This window comes from Oryctolagus cuniculus, chromosome 1, assembly GCF_051225735.1.
Source record: "Oryctolagus cuniculus isolate XC-2025 breed Fujian yellow rabbit chromosome 1, ASM5122573v1, whole genome shotgun sequence".
Taxonomy (NCBI): domain Eukaryota; kingdom Metazoa; phylum Chordata; class Mammalia; order Lagomorpha; family Leporidae; genus Oryctolagus; species Oryctolagus cuniculus.
Window position 1 is genome coordinate 60,193,688 of NC_142867.1, and position 23,350 is coordinate 60,217,037.

Consider the following 23,350-nt stretch of genomic DNA (forward strand, 5'->3'; position numbering starts at 1 on the left):
AGGAAGTTAACCAAATGCTGCTATAGGGATATACTAAGCTCCCCACCCAGGAGACAGCAGCTTGAGGCATCACCCCATTCCAGCAGAGTACCTCGTCACCCCATGTCAGCAGGAAGTAGCTCTAAAGACAAGATCATCATCCCTTCTGGAGTTTTTGGACTAATATAATCCCATACAACACTTGCTTTATTAAAAAAGGGAGGGGAGGGATGTTAGTAAAATGGCAGTTTTATCTATGGCACGGTCAGTATCTATGGCGCAGTCCACACCCCAGACACCATTCTAGGATCTAACCCTCGCTGCCGTGGCTGGAAGCCAGGTGATCCCATGGCCCAACCACCAGTGTCAGCTCCATTCCCATCCTAATGGGATTCGCTGCCCCTACTTCCCTGCCTGCCCCCCAGCAAAGGTTTAACAAGACCTGTTCCTGAACACGTGGCTCTATCTCAATCTCTCTCTCTCTCACACACACACACACTCCTCCCTTTTTTCCTCCTTCACCCCTTTCCTCCAGTCTGTCTGGTTTCCCCACCAATAGATCCTTTCCATTAAAAAAAAAAAAGACTATGAGGAGTGGGGTTTTCTGTGATAGTGGTGGGGAAAATGATGCTGCTACCAGGGGGGGTTGGAATTGGAAGGGATTTCAGTTTCATCAGGTTAGGCATGATTGGGGAGGAGATCTCAGGAAGGTTGGAGTAGGGGGAATAAGTACACTAGGGATGAGATCGCCAAGAAAGGTAGACACTGAGTCTTGGTGTAGATCACAAAATTAGAAGTGGGCTAGGCCGGCGCCGCGGCTCACTAGGCTAATCCTCCGCCTAGCGGCGCCGGCACACCGGGTTCTAGTCCCGGTCGGGGCGCCGGATTCTGTCCCGGTTGCCCCTCTTCCAGGCCAGCCCTCTGCTGTGGCCAGGGAGTGCAGTGGAGGATGGCCCAGGTGCTTGGGCCCTGCACCCCATGGGAGACCAGGAAAAGCACCTGGCTCCTGGCTCCTGCCATCGGATCAGCGCGGTGCGCCGGCCGCAGCGCGCCGGCCGCGGCGGCCATTGGAGGGTGAACCAACGGCAAAGGAAGACCTTTCTCTCTGTCTCTCTCTCTCACTGTCCACTCTGCCTGTCAAAAAAAAAAAAAAAAAAAAAAAAAAGAAGTGGGCTAAGTTATAAGATTAGCAGGGATACAGTTGATGTGACCAGTAGGGTCTCTCAGAGTTGCTGAAAATAGAGGACACAAAAACACAAGAATTAAGATCACATCAATGGGTTTAGGGAAAGGTTCTGGTCACTTAAGACAGAGTTCTCAAGTACAGTGGCAAAGAAGTTCCAAAGCCTATAGGAATGGGACTAGGACAGTGGAAAAGTTAACTCTATTAAGTCTGGGGATAAATTTCCTTGGCATTATGAAGAAAGACATATGAAACATACAATTTTTCTTTGCCCCTTCCTTTAAATTTGGAACTCTCCTAATTCTGACCCTTCAGAAAAGTCTAAATAAGCCTTTAATCCAGCATGATAGTGCTGTGGCACAGAAGTGGGCAAGGCAGTGAAGTAAAGTATTGTGTCATCACTAACACTACCATGACAACCAACAGTACCGCTGTCTTTGTAGTTAACATGCCTGTAAGACCATGGGCATGGCACTTAATCTCTTTGTTTTGAGGAAGTTTAATTGTAAGATGGTAAATTTCTTATGTGTCTTTGAGAAAAACAAATTTCTATATATAAAGCACTTAGGACAAACCAAAAACAGAATAAGAAATCTGTTATTATAAGTTATTAGGTTAAACTGCCTCTCCCAAGTTGTGGCATAGTAGGCTAAGCCTCTGCCTGCGGTGCCAGTATCCCAGATGGGTGCCAGTTCAAGTCCTTGGCTGCTCCACTTCCAATCCAGCTCACTGCTAATATGCCTGTGACGGCAGTGGAAAATGGCTTAAGTACTTAGGCCCCTAAACCCCCATGGGAGTCCTGGAAGAAGCTCCTGGCCCCTGGCTTCAGATCAGCCCAGTTCCAGCTGTTGTGATCATTGGGGGAGTGAACCAGCACATGGAAGATCAATCTCTCTCTCTCTATCTCTCTCTCTCTCTCCCTCCTTCCCTCCCTCCCTCCCTTTCTTGTACTCTGCCTTTTAAATATATAAAATAATTTTTAAAAAAAAAAGAAAAATAAAAAAAATTCCCTAATATTTTAATTTTTGATTTTTTTTGATATTATTTTAATTTTTGATATTTTTTACTTTGAATTGTGGGAACAAACACGTTTATCTTGTAGTCCACATTGTGGTTCCCCTCAACTCCTATGTGGTAGACAGAAATGTGCCCCTGAGATCCTCCTTCAAGGAAGAACCTGTTATACAGCTGAGAGTAATGAAGTCAGTAGCCAATCTTCACTTATCAGAGCTTTCAGTCTGCCTCAGTTACAAGTCAGCCTGTATACAGTGACTGGGTAATACAGAATGTAAAGATGTAGCCATTTTAGCCTGGCCTGGGCTGCTCTCACTTTGGAGTCCTCCATACAGCTCAAGAATATTTGTGAGGCTGCATTATAGCTGAATTTCTTGTATGGTGAGAAAGGTCCAGGAAGGAAGCCTAGGCCCTGCAAATACACTCATTAGGAGTGAAATGGAAGTAGAAGTCTTACTGAGTCCAAACAAGGGCTCCTGCCTTGGCTTCATGTTCTATGTGTTGGAATTATTCCAGAAATAAAGCTTTATTATCCGAGGTACTAAGGAGGCACTTCTGAATTCAAGGAGAAATTTCTCCCTTCTATCTGCCAGCTTAAATTTACAAAGCTTACCCAAGACCTTTCTGGCCTTAGTGTTTAGTTATTCTGGGTCTCTGGGGTCTTAATCGAAACTGAAAAATGGGAATCATGGTGTAGAATTGACAGATACAGCACAAAAGCCTCAAGAATGACTACCTGCCTTGGTGAGCACATCACAAGCCCTCCCCACCATGCATCTTCCTTTCTATTTCCCTGTCTCCCGTTTTAACTATAGTTGTCCCCCATGATTTCCTGTCTTATTTCTGGGACCCTAATTCAAGCATCTGGCTTTGGAATCCAACTACATGGAAGTGGCAGGGACTTTCTTCTCCACTACATTACGATAAACAGCCCTAACAGGATAAAGAATTCTGGAGCCATTGCTGTGACACAATGGGTTAAAGTCCTGGTCACACAGCCCCAGTCTGCAGCACCTTCCTCCCATCTGGGCAGCAGTTCAAGTCGTGGCTGCTCCACTTCTGATCCAGCTCCTTGCTAATGTGCCTGGGAAAGCAGTGGAGGATGGCTCAAGTCCTTGGGCCCCTGCACCCACGTGGGAGACCCGGAGATCCAGAGGAAGCTCCTGGCTGCTGACTCCTGGCTTCCGATCAGCTCAGCTATAGCTGTTGCAGCCATTTGGGGAGTGAACAAACAAACGGAAGACCTCTCTCTCTCTCTCTCTTTCTCTGTCTTTATCTGTCTTTCAAATAATTTTTTTTAAATGATAAAAGAATTCTGAGATTTTCAACCTTAGCACTGTTAACATCTACAGCCAGATAATTTCTTGTTTTGTGGAACCGTCCCATGCATTATAGGATGTTTATCAGTGTCCAGAGCCTCTATATTAGCCCTCTCTGTAGCCTTGACAACCAAAAAATGCCTCCAAATACTGTCAAGTGTCCCAGAAATATTAGTATTGCCCCAGTTGGGAATGACTATGCAACAAGAACCTAAAGGGTTTTTCAGCAGTGAGCATGGGGTGCAACAGATTAAGCTGCCACCGGGGACACCCACATCCTGTATCAGACTGCCCAGTTCAGAGTGTGCCTTGTTCCAGTCCAGCTACTCAGCTTGTAATCCAGTGTCCTGTTAATGTTACCCTCGGAGGCAGGAGATGATGGCAGCACTTGGGTCCCTGCCACCCATGTAGGAGACCAGATGGAATTCTGGGTTCCTGGTTTTTTGTAGGCATTTGGAGAATAAACCAGCAGATGGAAAATAAATCTCTCTTTCTGCTATAAAAATAAATTTTAAAAGTAAACATTTTAAAGAGTTTTAAATAGGAGAGAAAAATGGAATAAGATTTTGATAGAATTTGGGTAAAGCTTTGGGTTTTTTTCCCTAACACTCATTGAAAAGATTCAAAAATATGGAAAAATATAAAAAGGAAATTTAAAACACACCAAATCCTGCCATTCAGATAAACTTCTGTGAACATTTTAATGACCATCCTTCCATGCATATGGACCTACAATTAACTTCTGTGCATACAGTCTTGCATTCATGGTAATGTACAATCTGTACATTCTCCTATAATCTCCTTTCCCATTTAAAATCTAACTGTGGGCATCTGTAGAAATTTAACTTGACATGATTGCTTACATCCTAGATATAACTGTCATCTTGCCTTCTAAGTGATCTTAGAGGGCATTCCAAGCCCTTTGATAGCTTAAGCAAAGTTGTTAAGATAACCTGCTGTTCTTAACTGAAGCACTTATCTGATGCCCAGAATGTCTCTTACCTGAAACCTGGAATATTAATATTTCTTTTAAAATCCAGGTGCATTCTTCTTAGCTAAAGGCCACCTCTGTCTATAAAATCTTCTCTCCTGTCTCATGGCTTGGGGACCCATTCTCTTGAAGTCACCTGAGACCACACTGCCATCTGTAAACTCCATAATAAAATACACTTAATTTGGGGCCGGCGCTGTGGCGTAGTGGGTAAAGCCACTGTCTGCAGTGCTGGCATCCCATATGGGAGCCAGTTCAAGTCCTGGCTGCTCCACTTCTGGTCCAGCTCTGCTATGGCCTGGGAAAGCAATGGAGGATGGCCAAAGTCCTTGGGCCCCTGCACCCAGGTGGGAGACCCGGAGGAAGCTCCTGGCTTATGGTTTCGGATCAGCACAGCTCTGGCCATTGTGGCCAACTGGGGAGTGAACCAGTGGATGGAAGGCCTTTCTCTCTCTCTCACTCTTGCTCTCTCACTCTCTGTAACTCTGCCTTTCAAATAAATAAATAAATCTTTTTAAAAAAAAACACTTGATTTGTCTACCTCTTTCTTTGGTCCCTCGGCCACTTCTGATTTTAGCAGCCAGTTCATTTGCAGCCAGCTCTCTTGCAGCCAGTTCTAGACCAAGTTTTCCCAAAACTACATCTTCCTAGGTCAACAAATATCAGTCTAGTCTAATAATTAATTTGTATAATATTCATTTGTATATAATTAGAATCAAGTCTTAAATTCAATCACGTTCCTAAATTTTCACCATTCTAAATACCACGGCAATTAACATCTGAACAAACATCTCTACACAACTTGAAACTTTCAATTTCACAGTCAACACTTCTTATGTACTTAGGATTTTCCCAGGATCCAGAGCTTCAGACACAGATCTTCTTTCAAAGATGTACAAAAACTGGTAGAAAGAATATGAGCAGGGAACAGAATAAAATGTGTCAAATGGTATGGAAATGAGAGGTGGTAATGTTGGCAAAAATGAACAGATAACTGACAGGAAGTTATTCACAAACATGGGCCTATAAAGTTGTAGTATAAAAGTTAATCTCAGGCTGGTGCTGTGGCATAGTGTGCCAAGATTCCACCTGCATCAATTTCATATGGGCACCGGTTCATATCCCAGATGCTCCTCTTCCAATCCAGCTCTCTGCTATGGCCTGGGAAAGCAGTAGAAGGTGGGGCAAGTGCTTGGGCCCCTGTGCTCACTTGGTAGACCCAGAAGAAGCTCCTGGCTCCTGGCTTTGGATTGGCCCAGCTCCAGCCATTGTGGCCATTTGGGGAGTGAACTAGTAGATGGAAGACCTTTCTCTCTGTCTCTCCCTCTGTCTGTCTATAACTCTGCCTCTCAAGAAAAAAAAAATCTTTTAAAAAAAATCTCAGCAACTTTTTCTTCAGTGACAGTACTTTGTTTTTGAACTAACAACTTTTTAGAAAGCTTTTATTTAATAAATATAAATATCATAGGTACAGCTTTTGGAATATAGCTGTTCTTCCCCCCTCACTTCCGTCACCTGCCTACCCACCCTCACTCCCGTCCTACCCCCTGCTCCCTCTCCCACCCCATCCTTCATTAAGATTCATTTTTTATTATCTTTATATACAGAAGATCAACTGTATACTAAGTAAAGATTTCAGCAGTTTTCACCCACACAGACACACAAAGTACAAAGTACTTTGTGTTTGAAGACAAGTTTTATCATTAATTCTCATAGTACAACTAATTAAAGACAGAGGTCCTACATGGGGAGCAAGTGCACAGTGACTCCTGTCACTGATTTAACAATTGACACTCTTGTTTATGACATCAGTGATCACCTGAGGCTTTTGTCATGAGCTGCCAAGGCTATCAAAGCCTTTTGAGTCCACAAACTCTGTTCAATGACAGTACTCCTAATAATCATTTGTTTAGATGCCTTTTTCCTATTTCCCTTGCTCCCTGTGTGCTTGCCAGAGCCAGATATTTCTTCTTTACTTCTATTGTATATTTATCACATGGCCTCGCACTGAATACAAAGCATTCTCCAAAACAAAAATAAGGGAGACTCATATAGAAGCATGAGGGCTGTGGATACTAGTTCAAATGCCCCTCCAATTTGCCAAACTCAAAGGCAGATCAAGAAATAAGATGGAAGAGGAGGAGTAAGCAATAGTAAGTGGATATGTACTTGTTGATCCTCTCGTTCTCTTCTGAAAACCTTATCCCAAGAGAAATATCAACACTTGTTCAGAAGGGCATTAAGGATGAATCCTAAAGCTTACATTCATGATGAATCCTAAATCTTACATGTATGATGTATAGAAACATTTTACTCTCTTCATCTTAGTCTATAATCTTATATAACTCTGAAATCCCCATCCATTGGTTAGATGGAGGGGAAAAAATTAACTCAATTTCAATCTAGTTTAAATTTAGTTCAATATCACCATTTAAATGTAGTTTTAAGAAGGCCGGCGCCGTGGCTCACTAGGCTAATCCTCCGCCTAGCGGCGCCGGCACATCGGGTTCTAGTCCCGGTTGGGGCGCCGGATTCTGTCCCGGTTGCCCCTCTTCCAGGCCAGCCCTCTGCTGTGGCCAGGGAGTGCAGTGGAGGATGGCCCAGGTGCTTGGGCCCTGCACCCCATGGGAGACCAGGAAAAGCACCTGGCTCCTGGCTCCTGCCATCGGATCAGCGCGGTGCGCCGGCCGCAGCGCGCCGGCCGCGGCGGCCATTGGAGGGTGAACCAACGGCAAAGGAAGACCTTTCTCTCTGTCTCTCTCTCTCACTGTCCACTCTGCCTGTCAAAAAAATAAAAAAATAAATAAATAAAAAAAATGTAGTTTTAAGAATTATTTGGTTTCTATTGGATAAAAGTGTACTCGATCACCCAGAAAGTCTTTTCTTTCCTTCTTTCTCTCCCCAGATTAGAGTGCAGAGTGTGGTGTATGCCAGCCTTGTGCTTCTTATGTTGTAGTGGCACCATCTGCTGGTCTCAGAAGCATAATTCTTTACGCACCTAGTTAAACATTCTGCACCATGCCACCGTTTTTTTTTTTTATCTTATTTTTAATTAGTCTTTAAGAGATTCAATATACTTCATAGATATAATTCTAAGAATCTAATTATAGGTATTAGATGGCAGAGTATGGAGGGAGCTCACCGCACTAGTCTAGAAGATGGTTTTTAAAAAGTAGAGAGAGTACAGTCTCAGAGAAGAGTTAGGTAGAAAATGGCAGAGGAAACTCCACACAAATTAGAAGGACTCAGCAGACGTACATGGAGGGTGTGGACATGCACAAATCAGGACCCTAGCAGCCAAGAGCCTCCACACCAGCTTTGGAGAGTGAGGTGAGACCAGACTGCAGCAGCCCAAGACACTGGAGATAAAGCTGCAGGAAAAGCCTGGAGGGAATCCGGCTTGGAGCCTTGTTGGCAAGAGAATGTTCTGACATGAGAAGCTGTCCACACAGCAGACTCAGAATGACAATTGCTTTAAATAGCATTCCAACCTCAGAATCAGCTCTTAAGGCATTCTGGTCTGACTGAAAAGCCCACAAGAGCATTTCTGCCATGGAAAGCCAAGACACTGTGGCAAAAAATGTCTTACGTGAAGGAGGTCAGTGGGTGAGACCCCAGTCAAAAGAAGTGGTCATCAAAGAAGGAAATACTTTTCTCTGAAAGGAAAAAAGGGGAAATGGTGCTGTGCTGTAGTAGGTAATGCTGCCGCCTGCAGTGCCGGCATCCCATGTGGGCATCAATTCGAGTCCTGGCTGCTCCACTTCCAATCCAGCTCTTTGCTGTGGCCTGGGAAAGCAGTAGAAGAAGGCCCAAGTCCTTGGGCCCCTGAACCCATGTGGGAGACCTGGAGAAGTCTCCTGGCTCCTGGTGCAGATCTGGCCGTTGCAGCCATCTGGGGAGTGAACCAGTGGATGGAAGACTCACTCTCTCTCTCTCTCTCTCTGCCTCTCTGTAACTCTGCCCTTAAAGTAAATAAACAAATCTTTTAAAAAATCTAGTGAATAAGAGGGAGGAGGAGGAAGGGTAGGTACAAGGATGGGAGGGAAGGTAGGGTGGGAAGTATCACTATGTTCCTAGATCTCTATATACAAATTACATGAAATTTGTTTACCTTAAAAAAAATTAAATTAAATTAAAATTGAAAATTGAGAATGTTTATTCTTGAGACAAAAATAAATTCTACCTGGGCAAGAGATGTTCTTAAGTGTACAAAGCAAAGAATAACACACTGATTCCTGGTGACAAACCTAACAAAAGCAAAGTACTCTGGAAAAGGTAACTCGTGCTCATGAATACAGTGGTATGGTTCATGCCAAATTCTGAAGCAACCTTTCTGCAAAGGACATTGGACACAGAATCTGTATGATGTTGTAAATTAAAAAAAAAAAAAAAAGCAGCAGAAGACAAACCAAGGACTTGCGTCCCTGCCACCCACATGGGAGATACAGATGAAGCTTCAGTCTTTGGCCTGGCCCAGCCCTGGCCATTGTGGCTATCTGGGGAGTAAACCAGTAAATGGAAGCTATCTCTGTCTCTCTCTTTCTCTTTCTCTCTCTGTGTCTGTGTGTGTGTGTCTGCCTTTCTCTCTGTAACTCTTTCAAATAAATAAATCTTAAAAAAAAAATATACTCAAGTAAAGCTAATCTAAATCTCTTAACTAGAAGGCAGGAATGAATAAATGACCAGAAAATTAATTCAAGAGTTACAACTAAATGACTTTAATTATGATTTTAAAAAAGAATATGTATTTACAAAATCCAAACCTTAATCAAAAGCTAATGAATGAAACTTATTATATATGCAAATTTTATCAGAATGAAGATTTTTTTTAAGTTAGTAAAAATGTTTCTCTTATGGGTCTGAATAAATGTTCATAATTAACTTATCTCTGTTCCATATTGTTTCTCTTCTTATACACAACATTACTCTGTTGGAAATAAATACAAAATTTTATTTTCCTAATTCCTGAAATTATATGAAATTTACAACTAATAACTACATAAATGAAAATGTTCATTAAGATTTTTCTCATTACTAAAAGTAATGAAGTGCTCAGAAGAAACACATTACAGAAAATTCTATCTCCCATCAGTATTTTTATAAGTTATAACTATTCAAATTCAAAGATATATTAGATGAATGTACATGATGTTGCCATAAATCTGTCACATGGATGAAATCAGACAGCATCATTTTCAATATTTCTTATCAATAATCTTATGGTTTTCTCAGCAAAACTTTAGGAATTATGTTTTTGTTGGATCATTTGTTTCAATAATTGTCAGTAATTAAAAGAAATGGGGTCATTAAATAAAAATTACAATTCTTGCTCCCCTCTGATGCTAAATGTTATTCTTAACAAAAATCATGGGGCCAGCGCTGTGGCACAGTGAGTTAAGGCCCCAGCCTGCGGCGCTGGCATCCCATGTGGGCGCCCGTTTGAGTCCCGGCTGCTCCACTTCTGATCTGGCTCTCTGCTGTGGCCTGGGAAGGCAGTGGAAGATAGCCCAACTCCTTGGGCCCCTGTACCCATTTGGGAGACCCGGAAGAGACTCCTGGCTCCTGGTTTCAATCGGCTCAGCTCTGGCCATTGTGTCATTTGGAAAGTGAACCAGTGGAATGGAAGATCTCTCTCTCTCTCTCTCTCCTCTCTCTGGCTCTACCTCTCTCTGTAACTCCGCCTTTAAAATAAATAAAATAATTTTTTTAAAAAATCATGTTAAAGCATGGAAAAGGAGACTTCACAGACTCCAATATTTTGACACATTGCTTTGCTTGATCCCCTGGAATTTTAGTAAGAACAATGTATGATCATGAGATTGTAGATGGGCAAAGAAATGGCTTTCTTCTTTAAAATGAGAGAAAGGTCAGTGTGGAAGAGGAGGTGGGAGAGAAAGACAAAGGTTATTTCTACTACAGACATGTTCTTGAGTTGATCCATTTTGGAAAAGAAACATGAAAGTTGCGGACCTGGAAGAAATCTGTTAAATTACTCATGCATCCCCCAGAAAGTCAGTATGTACTCTCCTGCAGGTGTGCATACCTCATGGCTTGATGTGGTAAGTTTCAATACATATTTATTGAATGAATTAAAGCAATTGGAAATGGAGATGGCAGTGGGGGTAGAAGTACTAAAGATACTCATTACTGAGCTACAGTGGAATTCAAATGTAATTGTCCTCTCTCCAAGAATAAAATCTCAATGTTTTTCACAGAGACCTTCCTTAGTTTCCTCATCTACACAATAACTCAGATGCCTTTAACCTGGAGGCCACACACATACAAAGAGTAAATAAATAAAATCCATGGTACACATGACTTTGGATCACAAAAAAAAAAAAAACAACTTGCCTTTATTTTCACTGACCTGTTACAAAAGGTTGACTGAATGTAACATCTTCTTCAATTTATATATAGGCAGAAAATCACAATAGTATTAGTAGCAATATTACTTCACCAGTAAAAATCACAGATAATTTTGTACTATATTAATTATAAATGTTTCAAATATCATTTATACTCATCACTATTTTGAAAAATTATAGTACTTACTATACCCACAACTAGATCTTATTATTTAATGCATTAGCAAAACACCGCATATTATATCACCAATTAGGAGATTTTTTAAAATATCCTGATAACAATATAATTAGTTTCAGTTTTAATCCTTCATATTGCATTTTAGACTTTAAAAAACATTATTCTCCCATGTAGGACCTCTGTCATTAATGACTTGTACTATGAGAATTAACTGTAAAACTTGTCTTCAAACAGTACTTTATACTTTGTATGTCTGTGTTGGTGCAAACTGTTGAAATCTTTACTTAGTATAGAGTTGGTCTATTGTATATAAAGTTAATTAAAAATGAAGCTTAATGAAGAATGGGATGGGAGAGGGAGTAGGAGGTAGGACAGGAATTGGGGTGGGAGGGCAGGTATCAAGGGAAGAACCACTATATTCCTAAAGCTGTACCTATGAAATTTGTATTCATTAAATAAAAGCTTTCAAAAAAAAACATTATTCTCAGAATAGGATTTGTCTGTCTTGGCCAAAAAGCACCACCAACAACAGAATTGTTAGACTGAATGATCAGCAAGGTTCCTTCCAAATTAATCCAGTTTACAGTTACTGTCTCCTCTGATGTGTCTATTCTCCAACATTTACTTTATTCAAGAGTTTCTAAAATGGGTAAGCAAAAAATAAAAGAACTAATATGCAGTGGTTAAAAAAAAGTCAGCTAGGTTCAGAGAAAAGATACAATACAAAATCAAATCAGACGCTTTACAAGTAATCCAGACTGAGTTCTGCTTTATAGGAAGAAGGGAGCTGGAGTGATCTTTTTAATAATTCAGAACCAGTAGTAAAAGGTCTCAGAGACAAGCATTCACCACAAAGAGGCAAAATTAGTGACACCTGGTGTGGAGATAGGACGAAAGCTAGTTTAGGAGCCGGCGTTGTGGCACAGCAGGTAAAGCCACTGCCTGCAGTGCCAGAATCCCATATGGGTCCCAGTCAGAGTCCCAACTGCTCCACTTCTGATTCAGTTCTCTGCTAAGGCATGGGAAAGCAGTGAAAGATGGCTCAAGTCTTTGGGCCCCTGCACCCATGTGGGAGACCCAGAAGAAGTTCCTGGCTCCTGGCTTCAGATTGGTGAAGCTCCTGCTGTTGCAGCCATTTGGGGAGTGAACCAGTGGATGGAAGACCTCTCGCTCTTTCTCTTTCTCTGCCTCTGCCTCTCTGTAACTTTGCTTTTCAAATAAATAAATCTTAAAAAAAAAGAGAGAAAGCTAGTTATTAAGCAATGTGGCCTAGCCATACAATAAATTATGAATAAATAGCTATCAAATGAAAGAGAAAGGAAGGCCAGCATTGTGGTACAGCAGGTTCAACTGCCTACTGCAATGCTGGTATCCCCTAGAAGCACTGGCTTGAGTCCAGGCAGCTCCACTTCTGATTTAGCTCCCTACTAATGCAACTGGGAAAGCAGTGGAAAATGGCCCAAGTACTTGAGCCATTGCTACCCTCATGACAGACCAGGATGGAGTCCCTGGCACCTGGTTTCACCCTGGCCCAGCCTGGGCTGTTGCAGCCATTTAGGGAGTGAGCCACCAGGGGGAAGATCTCTCTCTCTCTCTCTCTCTCTCTCTCTCTTTCTCCTCCCCAACTCTCTGCAACTCTGCCATTCAAATAAATCAGTTGAAGGAAGGAGTGAAGGAAGGAAGGAATGGAGGGAGAGAGGGAGGGAGGGAGGGAAAGAGAGAGAAAGAAGGAAGAGGAGAAGGAAAAGAATGAGAAGAAGAAAAGGAGAAAGAGATGGAAAAAAGAAGATAAATAACTGCTGCAAGTAAAGGTGAAATTATCAAGGGACACAGACAAAAAATTCAAAGTTCTATTTCTCAAGCTCTTTTTTACAAATTTGTATTGAAAGACTTATGAACAGAAAAGCACAGTGCTAGCTTGGGGGTGGAGGCGAAGAGAAAGGAGATGAGATGCATGAGTCAGAGTCTCTCCCTGACCTTGAAAGACCTTATAATTTCAACAGCAGGCAGTGGATCTCACTAATAATACAAGGAAATGAAGCAGGGAGGGGCAAGAACACCACATTAAGAGAGGGAACCAAGTTAGAAACAACTAGTCACCATTTCCAGAGTGAAATATAACCATAGAGGGTTATGCTGATTCTATCCAAATTCTGTGTCTGTCTGCAGCCCTAGACCATCTTGCTTTTGTTGAATGTATATCAGGAGCTTATTTTCTATATTCAACAGCTTTATAAGGTCTCTTGTTTCTCTTTGAGATGTATTTTAATTTGTTGTTATCCTAAATAACCTAGTGACTCTTATTGTGAAAAACTCATTTTAACTAAGCTTAATACGATCATCAATCTATCAGGTACTAGAGACAGGCTGTAATTTGTACAACTCTTCCCAGATCAAGATTTAAGGAATAAAATCAGTAATTGTTTTGGGGCCCAATCAACAACTGCTTACCAGAATCACCACTAAATCCCTAACTGAATACTGAGTTCCCTAGATTGACTTCCAGAGCACTGCCTCAGAGAAGCTTCCACAGAATAGGATGTCCCAGCTGCTCCACTTCCAATCCAGTTCTCTGCTATGTCCTGGGAAAGCAGTAGAGGATGGCACAAGTGCTTGGGCCCCTGCACACATGTGGGAGACCTGGAGGAAGCTCCTGGCTCCTAACTTTGGATTTGCACAGCTTCAGCCAATAAGGCCATCTGGGGAGTGAACCAGGGGATGGAAGACCTCTCTCTCTCTGCCTCTCCTTCTCTCTCTGTGTAACTCTTTCAGGTAAATAAATAAATTAAAAAAAAAGAATAGGATGTAAGCAGTCAGGGATTCTCTGCAGTGGTGTGGGCAGACACAACCCTCTTCTTCCAGCAAAGGTTATGAAAAACAACCAAAGATTCTTCTGAAGATTGGGATCTTATTCAGCAGACTCACAAAACATTGCTTGAGATTGCTTTTCTCACTCTGAGAAACTGACTATAGTTACCACCAACACCTCCTCAGGGGCTCAACCTGGACTCGGATTCATCAGAGTTGCTACAAGTCCTAGTTCAGCCAGAATACTCAGATAGATCCATTCTGAGTACCTTCCCTGGAGGGTCAGCTGGACACTCAGAGCTAGTGAGTAACACAGGTTGCAAAGTGAGAACAGGGGCCAGCTCTGTGATATAGTAGGATAAACCTTGGCCTGTGATGCTGGCATCCCATATGGGTGCTGGTTCATGTCCCAGCTACTCCTCTTCTGATCCAGCTCTCTGCTATGGCCTGGGAAAGCAACAGAAGATGGCCCAAGTGCTTGGGCCCCTGCACCCACATGGGAGACCAGGAAGAAGCTCCTGGCTCCTGGCTTTGGACCAGCCTAGCTCTGACCATTGCATCCATTTGAGGAGTGAACCAGCTGATGAAAGACCTTTTTCTCTGTCTCTCCTTCTCGAAGGAAGGAAGGAAGGAAGGAAGGAAGGAAGGAAGGAGGGAGGGAGGGAGGGAGGGAGGGAGGGAGGGAGGAAGGGAGGGAGGGAGAGAGGGAAAGAGGGAGGGAGGGAGGGGGGAGAAAGGAAGGAGAGAAAGAGATAAAGGAAGAAAGAAGGAAAGAAAAAGAGGAAGGGAGGAAGGGAGGAAGGAAGGAAGGAAGGAAGGGGGGGGAGGGGGCTGGCGCCATGGCTCACTTTGCTAATCCTCTGCCTGCAGCGACGGCATCCCATATGGGCAGCGGATTCTAGTCCTGATTGCTCCTCTTCCAGTCCAGCTCTCTTCTGTGGCCCAGGAGGGCAGTGGAAGATGGCCCAAGAGCTTGGGCTCCTGCACCCACATGGGAGACCAGGAGAAGCAACAGGCTCCTGGCTTCAGATTGGCACAGCTCCAGCAGTGGCAGCCATTTGGGGGGTGAACCAACAGAAGGAAGACCTCTCTCTCTGTCTCACTATCTGTAACTCTACCTGTCAAATAAATAAATTAAAAAAAAAAGAAGGAAGGAAGGAAGGATGGATACCGTCCAACTTGGGTGCAGAAATAAGGAGTTGAACAGTCTTCAAAGATTTTAAAACAGTAATAAAATAACTAAAAGTTAATCTGCTTTTTATTGTCATTTATACCTACAACAATTCTAATGTAATGATATAATAACCCTCAATAAAAAAGTTTTCTTGGTCTAATTTTCTAAAGACTTATTTATTTACTTGCAAGGCAAAGTTACAGAGAAAGAGAGGGAGAAACAGAAGGAGAGATCTTCTATCCACTGGTTAACTCCCCAGATGGCCACAACAGCTGGAGCTGGGCTGGTCCAAAGCCAGGAAGGAGCTTCCTCCAGGTCTCCCACATGGGTGCAGGGGCCCAAGGACTTGGCTTTTCTCCACCGCCTTCCCAGGTACATCAGCAGAGAGCTGGATCGGAAGTGGAGCATCTGGGACGCCAATTGGTGCTCTTGGTCTAATTTCTATACAATTGCCAGAGCAAGCATTAGGTGTAGAGGTTACAACGCTGCTTGGGATGCCTGTATCCCACCCATGTCATAGTGCCTAGTTTGAGTACTGACTCCTCCACTTCTGATCCAGCATCCTGCTAATATCACCCTGGGAGGCAGCAGATGATGCCTCCACCAAAAACCTGAATTAAATTCCAGGCTCCTGGCATTGACCTGGCCCAGTCCTAGATGTTTCAGGTATCTGAGGAGTGAACCAGCAGATGGAAGAACTCTGTCTCTCTCTGCCATTCAAATAAAATGATAAAATAATGTAAACAGTTGCTATGATTACCACTGAGTTTTAATCATCTGTGTGCAGGTTTCAGATTATCACTATTTTTTAACATATTCTTTAAAAATTCTATGTAGAAGTTAATGTGAAAAACTAGTAGATACAGGCCAGCGCCACGGCTCAATAGGCTAATCCTCCGCCTTGCAGCGCCAGCACACTGGGTTCTAGTCCCGGTCAGGCCGCCAGATTCTGTCCCGGTTGCCCCTCTTCCAGACCAGCTTTCTGCTGTGGCCAGGGAGTGCAGTGGAGGACGGCCCAGGTGCTTGGGCCCTGCACCCCATGGGAAACCAGGAGAAGTACCTGGCTCCTGCCTTCGGATCAGCGCTGTGCGCCTGCCGCAGCACACCGGCCAAGGCGGCCATTGGAGGGTGAACCAATGGCAAAAGGAAGACCTTTCTCTCTGTCTCTCTCTCTCTCTCACTGTCCACTCTGCCTGTCAAAAAAAAAAAAAAAAAAAAAAAAAAACTATACTAGATTTAAACTTTTTTGGAATGAAAATAAACATCTTTATTTTGCAAAAAATATATAAATAGATATAATTTTCTTCCTTTGGGGAGTGAACCAGTAGATGGAAGATCTCTCTCTCTCTCTCTCTCTCGCTCTCTCTCTCGTTCTCTCTGTCTCTTTATAACTCTGGCTTTCAAATAAATAAATCTTTTAAAAAAAAGATAACAGTTTGATACTTCAATTATTTTCACCATGTGATACATCTATAACAGATCAAATGTCAATGCCAATGTTGATTTTCTCTGACTTCTGCTAGGCTCACCCAAAGCCAGAAGCCAGGAAGTTCTGGGTCTCCCATGTGGGTGCAGGGGCCCAAGGACAGGAGCCATCTTCTACTCCTTTCCCAGGCCATAGCTGAGAGCTGGATTGGAAGTGGAGCAGCCAGCACTCAAACCAGCATCCATATGGAATACTGGTACTAAAGGCAGCAGCTTTACCCACTATGCCACAGTGCCGGCCCCTACAGAAGAAAACCTTAAAAGTTTTTCCTAATTAGAAATTTAATTTTCCTAGTTAGAAGTTTTCCATGAAAATATCTAAACTGAATTCTTCAACTATGAAAATATTTGAAAACTGCACAAATGGTTCCCAAAGAAAAAACATATAATATAGAAGGTAACTTCTGAAATTTACTGTGAAGTATGATTTGTATAAATCCTTGCCAACATCCCCATGTTTATGACTTTTCTTATGACTATCTCTTGCTTCATGTGAAAGAAAACTTACAAAATAAAAAAAAAAATACTAAGTGTTATTTGGTCACCTACAAGCAGAGTGACAAATATTAATTACACTGTCTAAAGAACATGATTATGTATTAGTTATGAAGGGCCCCATAACAAAGTAAAACAACCATGGGGCTTGAAACAACAAAATCTATTGTCTCACATCTCAGGAGGTTAGAAGTTAAAAATTATAGTGTCCACAGGTTATGTTCTCTGAAAGATCTAGGGACGGATCTATGATGTTCTTTTAGCTTCAAATGTTTCCTGGCAATCCTTGGAGTCCATTCCTTCACTTGCAACTATATAGCCAAACCCTCTCTTGATGGTCACAAGCCATTCTCCTTGTATGTCTTTGTCTTTGTCAGACAATCTTCACCCTGTGTGTCTGACTCTTCAAATGCCTTCTTTTTACAAACTCGCCATTTTTCATGAACTGTCCTTCCTATTTCAGTATGACCTTACTGTCATTGATTACATCTGCAATGACTCTTTCCAAATAAGGTCACATTCTGAGGTGGCCGGGGGTGGGAGAAGTGGGGGGATGACAGTTCAACCCACAAAGAATAATACTGATACTCACTGTAAATTTGGAGACGTTGTGGGGCTGACACTGTGGCACAATGGCTAACCTACCCGTTACGATGATGGTATTCTATATCTGAGCAGCCGGTTGGAGTTCTTGCTGCACCATTTCCCACCCAGCTCCCTGCTAATTCACATGGGAAGGCAAGGGGAGATAGCACAAGGACTTAGGACCCTGACACACACATGGGGGCTCCCATTGGAGTTCCTGGCTCCTGGTTTCTGCCTGGCCAGACCCGCCTATTGCGGCCACTGGGGAGTAAACCAGCAGATGGAACTTCCACATCGCATCAAATCTCCAAACCCCACTGCCCCATCGTCTGCCTTTCAAATATTTAAATGAATCAAACTTTTCAAAAAATTAAACTTGCAGAGTTGAGATTCAAAAGTAAACTATAATGTTATTGTACATGAACAGATAATGTGTAAGTATGCTTTTACCCTTTCGAAAAATACAGAGATGTAATTCTAAAATGCTAGCCCATTACTCTGTCTTTTAGCGCTAGGATTTTTAACTGCGATGACTACTTCAACAACAGAAAAGTCTCACTATCTGAGTTTCTTTCCTGGGCTTCCTGGTTACTCCTTTCGCCATTACTGCTACCGGCGGCCCGCGCTCAGTCAGCTCGCAGCAGCGCGACCCCTCCAGGCGCGGCTCCCTCAGACACTCACTTTCTTAGCCGCTCCGCGGAGGAGCTTCCCGTCCGTCTAAACCCCGCCACGTCGTTTAGGAGGACCCGATGGCCGCCGTTTGCCACACTAGGTGGCGCCTCGCTCCCTGGCTCGCCGCGGAGCACCCCCTCACAGCGAGGGACGCTCGCCCGGCTCTCCGCCTCGGGAAAAGCTCAACTCCCCTCCTCCGCCCTTCCTCAGATTGCCAGCGAGGCACTCCGTGATGCTCATGCGCAAACACGTCCGCCACGCACCGGGCGACGGCGCATGCGCCCCGCCGTTCCTCCGCCTGGCCCCTCCCCTGGCGTTTCCAGTTCCGGCCTCTGAGGGGCGGGGGCGCTGCGAACATGCGGTTGTCGGTCGCCGCCGCCGTCTCCCACGGCCGCGTATTCCGCCGCCTGGGCCTGGGACCCGAGTCCCGCATTCACCTGTTGCGGAACTTGCTCACGGGACTGGTGCGACACGAACGCATCGAGGCGTCATGGGCGCGCGTGGACGAGATGAGGGGCTACGCCGAGAAGGTAAGGAGCGAGGCCGGCCTGTCTCCGCGCGCGTCTAGGCTGCAGGGGCGGGGTCTGGCTGAATTTGGCGAGGAATTGGACTGCTCTGGTAAACCCTTCCCCAAGTCTGAATCACGTAGGATCCTAGACTGAGCCCAAACCGGAGACGAGTAAGGGCTGCGTAGTCGCGGGCGGCCTGAATTAAAGACCCTTGAGTGGCGGGATGAATTGATTGCCATCTCCTCGCAGCTCATCGACTATGGGAAGCTGGGAGACACCAACGAACGAGCCATGCGTATGGCTGACTTCTGGCTCACGGTGAGTGTGACCCGTCTTTGCCTCCCAGATGCACTGCTTGCTCCCTCAGAGGAGGGGATTGTTGGAGGGAGGGGGCCGGGCAGAGTTAAGCTCTGACGTGTGGACCACTGTTAGGAACTAAATTGGAAACTTGTGTCTTAAGTTGAACCCGGTGCGACTACGCATACGCCAGAATGACCTGTGAATGGCCCCTCTGTGTAATACTTTGGGGGGGACGTGGGGGAGGTCTGTGTACATGTGTTTGGACCCTACCTTTGGGAGTAGCTGAGAATTAAATGCCTCTGCAGTTGTACCTGACTCCACTCTCTCCTGAATAATTCTCCCTCTAGGAGAAGGACTTGATCCCAAAGCTGTTTCAAGTCCTGGCCCCTCGGTACCGAGATCAGAATGGGGGCTACACGAGAATGCTGCAAATCCCGAATCGGAGTGAGCAGGATCGGGCCAAGATGGCTGTGATCGAGTATAAAGGGAACTGCCTCCCACCCCTGCCTCTGCCTCCCAGAGACAGCAACCTTACACTCCTAAACCAGCTGCTGCAGGGACTGCGGGAGGACCTCAGGCTGAACCAGGAAACAAGTATTCACAGCTGCCACACAACTCAAACACCAGGAACCTAACTGGGGCTGATGGGTCTGCAGCTCTCATTGGTGCCACTGATTACAGGCCTCTGCTGCTCTTTTATTAATGTCTGAGAAGACCTAGAGTGAGAGTTCTGGAATGGACAATCTTAATGGGGTCCAGAATCTTCTGGCCCTTGACCTGCACAGTATATAAAATTCCTTAACGTGAATATATGTAAATTGATTTTTTTCTTCTTCCTCTGAGGTTTCTGGAGAATGAAAACTAAATGCTCAATCTACCTGAGATAGTAAATTCATGGCTTGATTTTCTGATTCTTAGTTTCGGGTTCCGTGTGTTTAGTATAGTTTATTTTTGTTAATGCCATTTTAGATGGGACACATCTTACAATTCCAGTGTTGCTCCTGAAGGTGATTATGTTTTGACACCCAGCATAGAGAGTGAGCCGTTTAGATTCCTTAGAGAAAGATTACTTTTGATGGGTGGGGCAGTAAAATCTACAAGTGAAACTTTGTCAATCCACTTTCCTAGGAACCCTCAGGAGACCCTGACACCATTCCTCTGTTTCTCGGCAGGCTCCCACTTTACTCTCGCGTGCTTCCCTCCACTCCTGAATGAGCCTCAGAGGAGAAGACGTAAAAGCTCAGCTATCCACTACCCTGACCAAAGGGGTGGAGGCGTTCAACAGGGGAAGTTGGATTTCAGATTAAGCTCTTTCCTCTTGGTGGAGAGGGGAGGGGATAAAGGAGAGAGTTGAAGTAAGGAGGATTAGGAAGTTAAACTCACTGGGAATTTCCTGGAAGTTGTTATTGTTGTCAAGTCTGGGACTCTCTGGGAACTCAGAAAAAGGAAATCCGGCTTCAGAATGGCTTGGGAACGTGAGAAGCAGAGAACTCCTTTATATCTACTAATTACTGTGAAGCTGGGCTTGGCCCAGGCATGCTGTTCCTCCCTTCTGTTCAGAGGCAACTAGGGTGATGGTTGCTTTCTCTTCATGAGAAGGCTTAAATGGGAGCTACTCCTCCTGGCCTCAACACTTACAGCAGGGCCTGATGGTTGCTATTTCCCATGTAGACTGGTAAGAAGTTTAGCTGTTAGAGTGTTTGGCCCACTGTTATTGGAGTTTAATAAGTAAGGGTAAGAGGAGAGAGGTCACTGGTCTAGTGGTAAGACATGAACTTCAGAAACAGAATTATTCTGGTGTAACTTTACCACAAGTGCCCTAATCTGAAACTTGGCTGCTCCAAAGGTGGCTCTCTACTTCTTTCCCTTTACCAGTGTGTTCACGAAGTATTGCCAGAAAACTTAATGCAGTAGACACTAAAAACATTTTTCAAATAAATCTAAATTCACTCTTCCCTTGTTTACACTAGAATATAGAGAAGAAATAGCCTCTGCCATCAAGGAGTTCAGAGTCTAATCTGCTGTTGTCACAACATTCTCAAGGGACACTACCTCCTCTGTAATATTTTGGCCCACATAAGATTACCTGAATCCTAGAACATTTGCTAACAGCTCAGGGATAACCCAAGGGAAATAAACCGCAGTGAATCAGAAATTAGAAATCTGGCCTGTAAGTGACAAATTTTTACTTCGGTGGAATGTTCCTTCAAGTCCATCCAAATTCCAAACCCAAGAGACCAAGAAAAATGAGTTCCCTCTCACGTTGTCAAAGGTTCTCCATCTTGGGTTCTTAACAGTAGGACTGACAAAGTAGTGCCTCCCATACACACGCAGATATGCAGATAACAAATTGTAGTCTTAACACTAATTTTAAGAGGAAACACCAAACCAGACTGTATCCTTAGCATCCATCTTCAGTGGAATTAGCAGACCACATTGATTTTGTTTCCATAATCTTTGTTAAATCTACAGTCACCTTTCCTAAACCGATCTAAGGCATGGCTCTCCTGAATTACTGCACTTGCCCCCTGATTTGCCTTGCTCCAGGCAGAGCTGTCATGATAGAAACCTGACCATTTTAATGTCCTGCTAGCTCCTGTGGCTCATTCAATTCTACAGAAGCACAGAAGCCCTTCTTTTGGCTTGTTTCTCTGTGTACCTACCCTTACTACCTCTTAGTTCATGTAGTCCCTACCACCCAGAGAACCCTTCCACTTTTACCTACCTAATTATATTTGAGTAGCTCCTCTGCCCCCATAACCTAAATTCATAGTCAAACTAGGTACTTCTACAGTGTTTCTATACTACTTTGAATCTGCCACATTGCATTATAGTTCCTGACTGTGAATTGGTTCCCAGACATCCAAGTCTAAGACAGTCCTGTTATTTCCATCTTTCTTTTGATGGGTTCAGGATAGACAGGCATAAAATTTGTGGCAGTAGGAATCCTTGTTCTGTTGTAAGGTTAAATTGGCAAGTTACTCAGTGCTAACAGGGTTCTGGCAGTAGAATGGAAATGGCACTGAGATTGTGGATTAGAACAACTAAGAAACAACAGTACCTAGAGTTCCTAAGAGGTGAAGTCCTAGTTATGCTGAAATAATCACTTTCATGCTTATTTCTGTTTAAACCTGGCTAGTCTGATAATTGTTCCCAAAAGTAAATAGTTATTTGTATCCTGTTTAACCTTTACTGTTTTATCAAAAACCATTTTCACTATGACTTAACAGACTAAATATTTTACATTGCCACTATGCATTTACATATATGACTGAAATAGTTATGGATACTTCACAAAATACTTACGGAAATACGCACACTAATATTTTTCTACTGTGTTCTAGCTCACTTTTTAAAATGCTGGTCATAATTCACTAAATTGATTTACAGTCCACTAATGGATTACAACCTATTTTTACTGGACTCAACCAGCATTCCAGTGATAAAACCATTGCCTTTGCTAAACAAACTCCAGACACTTCATGACACAAAGGCTTTCTATGGCCTGGTCTGAGCCACTTGACCTCCTACCATTATTTGCTACCATCCTTCATAGGAAACTACTTGTTATTCTCTGACTATATGGCAATTTTATGTGTGATGTTCCCTTTGCTATAACGCTTGCCCTGTTTCAAGTCAGCTCCTACTGACTCAAATCTCTGCTCAGAAGAAAAGCCTTTTTTGAAGTCTCCCTGTCACCCTCCAATAGGGCTAGCTCTCTTTAGGTGTGCTGTTGTAGCCCTATGAGGTGTACTTGTCAGAGCATTCAACACCCTTTACTACTTAACAGATTGCTTCATTCAACCAAGCTTCTGAAACTGAAACTAGGAGGCAATAACTACTGTAAGGCCTGATACACAATAGGTGCTCAATATATGTTCATTAAATGAGGAGAAGTAAACTTTATCCAGGCCATATTCAACTCTGCCTAAGCCTTAACAAAACTAAAAGATGGTACTATGTGCAGGGACAGTGTTAGGCTATACTGCTAAGTGTCCAAGGCAAAAGAAATGGTCTCCTTTCTCTACAGGAACTTAGAGGCTAAAATGATTATGAATCATTTTAATGATGTAAGTATAGAATATTTAATGATGTAATATATGTAATATATGTAAATATAGAATATTTAATGATGTAATATATGTAAATATAGAATATTTAATGATGTAAGTAAGAATGTAAGTATATGTCTAATTCATTTCTCACACATTTTATATAACAATTTCCTGGAATATTCCTAACTAATCCACAGGCAGAAAACACCTGTACATTCTCCAAGACTGCCAAAAGCTG

At 43.4% G+C, this 23,350-nt stretch overlaps 1 protein-coding gene and 1 long non-coding RNA gene across 2 annotated transcripts in view; one reads left to right on the forward strand and one right to left on the reverse strand.

Moving 5' to 3' along the window:
- The window catches only part of LOC103350202 (uncharacterized), a 104,009-nt gene extending 85,613 nt beyond the window's left edge, over positions 1-18,396 (reverse strand). The window contains exon 1 of the long non-coding RNA XR_016218797.1: positions 18,258-18,396. This is a non-coding gene — a long non-coding RNA (uncharacterized LOC103350202). The remainder of the gene's footprint in view (positions 1-18,257) is intronic.
- Positions 18,397-18,589: 193 nt separating this feature from the next.
- MRPL17 (mitochondrial ribosomal protein L17) lies at positions 18,590-19,948 on the forward strand. Its single transcript, XM_002708772.6, has 3 exons — positions 18,590-18,778; positions 19,007-19,075; positions 19,405-19,948. The coding sequence occupies exons 1-3, from the start codon at positions 18,605-18,607 to the stop codon at positions 19,690-19,692; spliced, it is 531 nt and encodes a 176-aa protein (XP_002708818.1). The 5' UTR covers positions 18,590-18,604; the 3' UTR covers positions 19,693-19,948.
- The last annotated feature ends 3,402 nt before the right edge of the window (positions 19,949-23,350 follow it).

Coding starts and splice junctions, on each gene's coding strand:
- MRPL17 (XM_002708772.6), top strand. CDS start 18,605: ATGCGGTTGTCGGTCGCCGCCGCCGTCTCCCACGGCCGCGTATTCCGC. Junction 18,779..19,006: donor TGAGGGGCTACGCCGAGAAG/GTAAGGAGCGAG, acceptor ATCTCCTCGCAG/CTCATCGACTATGGGAAGCT. Junction 19,076..19,404: donor TGGCTGACTTCTGGCTCACG/GTGAGTGTGACC, acceptor TTCTCCCTCTAG/GAGAAGGACTTGATCCCAAA.